This window comes from Amblyomma americanum, chromosome 11 (assembly GCF_052857255.1).
Source record: "Amblyomma americanum isolate KBUSLIRL-KWMA chromosome 11, ASM5285725v1, whole genome shotgun sequence".
In the NCBI taxonomy this organism is placed as follows: Eukaryota; Metazoa; Arthropoda; class Arachnida; order Ixodida; family Ixodidae; genus Amblyomma; species Amblyomma americanum.
Window position 1 is genome coordinate 27456178 of NC_135507.1, and position 7034 is coordinate 27463211.

General features: G+C 50.2%; 1 protein-coding gene across 1 annotated transcript in view; it reads left to right on the forward strand.

Moving 5' to 3' along the window:
• Positions 1 to 7034, forward strand: part of LOC144109531 (uncharacterized) — a 53996-nt gene continuing 46962 nt past the window's right edge. Inside the window, exons 1-2 of the mRNA XM_077642356.1 lie at positions 1 to 118; positions 1223 to 1498. Of these exons, the coding sequence (XP_077498482.1) occupies positions 67 to 118; positions 1223 to 1498 (328 nt within the window). The 5' untranslated portion in view covers positions 1 to 66. The remainder of the gene's footprint in view (positions 119 to 1222; positions 1499 to 7034) is intronic.

A 7034-nucleotide genomic window follows, 5' to 3' on the forward strand; every position in this document is an offset into this window, starting at 1 on the left:
CGACTCGTTGTCAGAAAGTCGCGAGACAAACCCTGAAAGTCATTGCTTGCTTTCTCGTTGCAGAACATGCGGAGCAAATCACTCATCATCCTTGCGGCAGCCTTGGTCGTCGCCTCAGGTAAGAACAGAGATTGCGGGCTTCCATGTTTACTTTGATGCTTCGTTCTAATGAGTGCCTTTAATACAAGCCGAGGCTTCACACACTCGACAGAATTTTTCTGAAGGGGGGGGGGGGGAGGGGGGGGGCATGATGACGATGGGTGAGGCTGGGTCCAGGGTGGACGAGGGTAGTGTGTGGTAGCGGGCTTAACGGTGGGGACGGGGCTGGTGGGTAGTGCTTCTGGAGGATGAATGCTCTTCGCATGGGTTGGAGGCTGCACAGACGTGTTAGATTTCCGGGGAGAGGGGGGGGGGGGGGAGGAGCGGTTACAGCAGCCCTACTTTCGGGATAAAAGCTCCCGGACTTTTCAGTCTTGCCCCGGAGACAAAAACGTGATAGTGCTGGCCCCCCTCCCTTCCCCCGGGTTCGAACCCGACCGCGGCGGCTGCGTTTTTATGGAGGAAAAACGCTAAGGTGCCCGTGTGCTGTGCGATGTCAGTGCACGTTGAAGATTCCCAGGTGGTCGAAATTATTCCGGAGCCCTCTACTATGGCCTCTTCTTCCTTTCTTCTTTCACTCCCTCCTTTATCCCTTCCCTAACGGCGCGGTTCAGGTGTCCAACGATATATGAGACAGATACTGCGCCATTTCCTTTCCCCAAAAACCAATTATTATTATTATTATTATTATTATTATTATTATTATTATTATTATTATTATTATTATTATTATTATTATTATTATTATTATTATTATTTCCTTCCCAAGCAGCACAGCTAGGTAATGGGCCCAATATTGAAATGGATGGTTCCACCCTGGTCCTTTGTAGGACCGTCCTTTGCCAATCATCAGCGTCATAATCATATCATCAGCCTTACTACACCCACTGCAGGGCAAAGGCCTCTTCCATGTCTCTCTAATTAACCCTGTCCTTTGCCAGCTGCGCCCACCCTATGCCTGCAAACTTCCTAATTTCATCTGCCCAACTTTCTGCCGCCCCCTGCTACGCATTCCCAATATTGGACGGACTAACAGCGCCGCTTGAGAATTGTTAACACGGCGTGATCAAATTGTCCAGGGGGGCTTCTTTGTGACTGTAAGCCGCGGCTCTCCGGAACACAGGTGCCCGCGTGAGCTACAGGCAATGTGAGGACGGCAGCCTGTGCCCGGACCGTACCACGTGCTGCCAAACGGCCTCCAGCAGCTGGGCGTGCTGTCCGTACGAGTCCGCCCAGTGCTGCAAGGACGGTGTCCACTGCTGTCCCTCGACCTACCGCTGCGACGTCACGAACGGCACCTGCGTCCACGCCACCAACCAGGAGCGCCTCTTCGGTGCCGCGCTCGAGCCAGTCTCCCCGACTTCGATCGGTGGCTGGCACCGCGACGAGGTCTCAAAACGTAAGACTGCCGCATGAATTTGCACTCTGAACATGAATACACCTATATGGGAGTAAAAAATGGAGTAAGCTGTCCTCTGGTACATTCCTTTTCAGTAAAAGGGGCCCCGCCGCGGTGGCTCAGTGGTTAGGGCGCTCGGCTACTGATCCGGAGCTCCCGGGTTCGAACCCGACCGCGGCGGCTGCGTTTTTATGGAGGAAAAACGCTAAGGCGCCCGTGTGCTGTGCGATGTCAGTGCACGTTAAAGATCCCCAGGTGGTCGAAATTATTCCGGAGCCCTCCACTACGGCACCCATTCTTCCTTTCTTCTTTCACTCCCTCCTATATCCCTTCCCTTACGGCGCGGTTCAGGTGTCCAAAGATATATGAGACAGATACTGCGCCGTTTCCTTTCCCCCAAAACCAATTATTATTATTATTATTATTCACTCCTTCCTTTATCACTTCCCTTACGGCGCGGTTCAGGTTTCCAACGATATATGAGACAGATACTGCGCCATTTCCTTTCTCCGGAAAACCAATTAATATTATTATCATTAAAAGGGAGTGTTCTAGAGGACAGGTTACTTCCTTCTTTACTCCTTTCTGCTTAGAGTGTACGACTGCTTTTCATTTTAATGAGTTAGCATTAGAGCTGTCGTCACACCAAAACCCTGTCCATGTCCAGTGTGATGAAATCTGGTGATTGGTCGAGAGAGGTCACGTGACCTCGGGACGTCATCACAACCTGGCAACCGTGGCAGGTAGCAACCACAGGATTGTGAGCGACCTGCCCACCGTGGCGATTAAATTAATGGTTGTTCGAGAGAGGTCACGTGACATTGTGACGTCATCTCCGCCTGCCCACCTGGCTGTGAGCAAGCTAGTTTTTTTAGACTGAAACCTAGGCAGAGAATGAAAATTGAAAAAAAAAAATTCGCATATGCAAATGTCGGCACCTTCACTGCCTAGCGGATACTTGCTTCTGCAGCTAGCAGTCCAGAATCTGCGAAAGATGTGAAATCTAATGCTACCGCATTCCACTCTTAAAGTAACTTTAGTGTTCACACAGTTTTTTTTTTTTTGAAGTTATATTCATCCCAACCCAGTGCTTTCCTAGTACATCGACGGAAGTCGTTTGCACAGGCTTCCTTGGGAGTTTTGATCTGTAAACCCTAACACAGTGCAATGCTCATTAGCGCTTCTTATTCGCTCCTGTGTTTTTCCTACGATAGCCTTTCAGACCAGCTATCACCGTACCGCATGTCTCAGAGAGAAAAAAATGTTGTTGATGAGTTCTCGTCACATTACCAACTCGATATGGATAGGCTATATCCTAGTACTATACGCCAGAAAAGAAACGGCTTCGTCGCAACGCAACAGTCGAATTGCGTCTCTATTCGAAGCACACGCGGCTCTCTACACTGTCTGGTGGTGGTGCTGGCTGCGCGGCTTCGTAGGCAGTCAGCAGTGAGGACGACCGCAATGAAGATGCTTTTGCTACCACTACCGCCGCCCCACCGTTTACATACACCTGAGAGCTGTGCGCAACCGTCTTCTTTTTTCTGTCCTTCCCTGTTTGTTTTTTTATTTTTTTACGCTCGTTAACACGCAGGCATCCGAGCGTTTTTTCCTAGTCTCTCCCGTTCCACCCTCCCTCCCTCCCCTGCACTCTCCTCCTCACTGTACATCACTGCCTGCTAGTATTTCTTCGTTGTCGGTCGGCGGCCGTCGGGTTCACAGTGCAGCCGCGTTTGCGCCGAGCGCCACCAGTGTAGGGTATCTGGGAAGCAGCTGGAGGCGCCCTCTCGCGGCGAACAAAGGCGAAAGAACGCATAAAGAATTTATGGCTTTCCTCGGGCGCCGCCCGCACATCCGCTGTCTCGGATCACCGGGCTACCTTCCCGGCAGGCGCCGCTCTCGACCGTGGCCGAACACGAGTCAGTGCCTCACAGCTTACACTCCCGCCGGTGCCATGGAACTGGAGATGTTCCGTCTCGCCGCCTCAGATTCACCTTCTGTCCTGCCCGCCCGCATCTCTCAGGGATGAACCGCGAGAAGGGGGGGGGGAGCTGCACATCAGGTGCATGGAGAACGAGAGTCACGTGACGTCATTGGGAGCGTGCGGAGTTGCTCTTTCTCACGCTTTTGTGCCACGTTAGAGAGGAAGAGAAAGATGAAACGCGTTCAATTGGAGTCGTACAGCCTGTGAACAGCGCTGATTCAGCCGTCACAGCCGGTGAGACAGCCCGGTGCACCTGGTCTGGCTCGAATGATTGACTGCGAATGGCAGCGTTTTTCCCCAGCGCGGCCTATACGGTGGCCAGGAGTCGAGCGTTTATTTAGTTTCATTTGCTTACTCTTCGAGCGATGCGAACGCCTTTCTTCTTTCACTCCCCCCTTTACCCTTCCCTTACGGCGCGGTTCAGGTGTCCAACGATATATGAGACAGATACTGCGCCATTTCCTTTCCCCCAAAACCAATTATTATTATTATAATTAACTCGTTTGTGATACAGATGCCAGCTGCTGACTTCCCACATATATCTACCCACAGTAAAAGTTCGTTGAAGAAAGAGGTGCCGTAGTGGAGGACTCCAGAATAATTTCGACCACCTGGGGGTCTTTAACGTGTCAGTGCACGTTAAAGATCCATGGGTGGTCGAAATTACTCCGGAGCCCTCCACTACGGCACCTCTTCCTTTCTTCTTTCGCTCCCTCCTTTGTCCCTTCCCTTACGGCGCGGTTCAGGTGTCGGCCGAGATGTGAGACAGATACTGCGCCATTCCCTTTCCCCCAAAACCAAGTTTCATTTTCACTTACATGTACCTAACGGCGATTGCAATTAGTGAGGAAAGTCGTTTTTACAAAGGCGAACCTCGCACATACCACTCTCTCGGCTGTCGTAAGGGGTGTGGGAGGATCTTTGCAGACTTTACAAGGTCACACCTGAGACATCTGCGAATCTGATGACACCTGAGAAGGTAGCACGGAAGACAGCAGCAATATGACAGCCAGCAAGACTTAGAAGTGAATAGGGCGCTATAGGAACTGTGTCCACCGGCAAGTTTCAAAGCAGACTCCCAGCGAAGACAAGATCCCCCAACAAAAACAACACTGAGACGAGACCCAGACTCCGCCACCCTTATTCGGGTCCAGACTTGAGTGGTTAGTCGGACACAGTGTTCCTGATAAACGACATTTTTTTCAGGAAACTCCGCACAGCATAATGTCGCATCAGGAAAAGTAAATAATCTCGAGTCATTAGCTGTATGACGAGGACCAAAGAAAAAACAAACGCGGGCTGTCAGTTCAAGAAGGACCAATTTTAAAAGAGCGCAGCTGCTGGAAGAGATGCCACATTACGGGAATTACCTGAATGAAGCAACCTGCACCCTTAGGTCGTCCACAAGCACGCGAGTTTTCCGCTAAAAATCTCATTGTATTTGTGTTGCGTTCACTCGGAAATTTGAACAGGCTTCAATGGTCGCGAGATCATCCCGGACTACGACCACTGCTGCTTCCCAGATAAGCTGGCCCCCTTCCTTGACGCGCATGCGTAGCCAAGCCCTCACCCACGACTTCGTTTTGAGCCTTCGATCTTGACCCACAAAACCCAAGCTAGGACAATGAGAGCTGCCTTACGTTTCCTGCCAGTAATCACACAGGACTCGAAGCTACGCGATTAAGGCTGTTTCTGTGGCTGTCCTACACCCTAAACAAAAAAAAACGAGTAGAGAGAGAGTAAGCTGCCCTCTAGTGCACCCCCGTTTATAAAAGGAAATGAGCTAGAGGAGAGGTTACGCCCTTTTTTTTCCGACGTAGGCGTATTTGTGTTTAGAGTGTACTGAAAACAACATCGGCCGTAGCACGTTATCCCTTCCCTTACGGCGCGGTTCAGGTGTCCAACGATATATGAGACAGATACTGCGCCATTTCCTTTCCCCCAAAACCAATTATTGTTATTATTATTAGCACGTGGTACTGATCCGGAGTTAATAATAATAATAATTGGTTTTTTGGGGAAAGGAAATGGCGCAGTATCTGTCTCATGTATCGTTGGACACCTGAACCGCGCCGTAAGGGAAGAGATAAAGGAGGGAGCGAAAGAAGAAAGGAAGAATAGGTGCCGTAGTGGAGGGCTCCGGAATAATTTCGACCACCTGGGGATCTTTAACGTGCACTGACATCGCACAGCACACGGGCGCCTTAGCGTTTTTCCTCCATAAAAACGCAGCCGCCGCGGTTGGGTTCGAACCCGGGAACTCCGGATCAGTAGTCGAGCGCCCTAACCACTGATCCGGAGTTCCCGGGTTCGAACCCGACCGCGGCGGCTGCGTTTTTATGGAGGGAAAACGCTAAGGCGCCCGTGTGCTGTGCGATGTCAGTGCACGTTAAAGATCCCCACGTGGTCGGAATTATTCAGGAGCCCTCCACTACGGCACCTGTTTCTTTCTTCCTCTATTCTTTCACGCCCTCCTTTATCCCTTCCCGTACGGCGCGGTTCAGGTGTCCAACGATATATGAGACAGATACTGTGCCATTTCCTTTCCCCCAAAACCAGTTATTATTATTATTATTATTATTATTATTATTATTATTATTATTATTATTATTATTATTATTATTATTATTATTATTATTATTATTATTATTATTATTATTATTATTATTATTAGCACGTGGGACCCGCAGCTGGTTGCGGGCAAGATTGCGTGGCACTGCCGTTCACCCTAAGTGGGAACCTTGAGGCTGTGTCACACTAGTGTGACACTAGTGTGTCGTACTAGTGTCTTCATAAATCAGCGGATGATGCGGCTGCGCCGAAGAGTCCTCGGCGAGCGGGAGGGAGAAACCCTGTGGCGTTTGCCCTGCAGTCGTTCCTAGCTGTTTTGCGCGGGCGATCTGCGGACGCCGCTGGCGGCCCGGTTCAAAGAGGACCTTCCAAGAACTAGCTGCTTTGAAGTTCGCCAACTGGGGTACTGGCACCTGCTGCGAGCACGTGTTCAGTGACTGAGAGGGCGAAGGCCCGGCTAGCCTGGCTGTGCGACGAGTTACGTACACCGGGAAGGGGGGGGGGGGGGGTACCTTGCCTGAAAGCTTTTCGAAAGCGCATGCATTTTGTCCCGATACAGGCAGAGCCAGGGGTAACCGCGTTTTCGAAATTCTAAAAACTGGCATCGATATTACTTACGGTAGGCTACACGCTTATCAATAAATAAGACGACTAAAGGTAATAGTTAAAAGTTAACTCTTGGATATTAGTTAACCAGCTAACTAGTTAGTAAATGTTAGCTGTATTCAGATGCGCTATACTGCTGACAGTGCTATGCTCTTCTAACTCAAAAAGCCTGCATTTAAAAATGTAAAAAATTGTCGCTGAATAAGCCCTTCCTAAAGGGGAGTAGTATATCCGCGTATGTTAAGACACCGCATGCCTCACTGCACAATGGTATGCGCCACGGTGTGGTGTCTTATCCTACGACGTGCAGTGTTTCTAGACGTCCGAGAGCTTAACGGTGTCACACCATGCACTGCGTGTTACAGCGGAATTCGT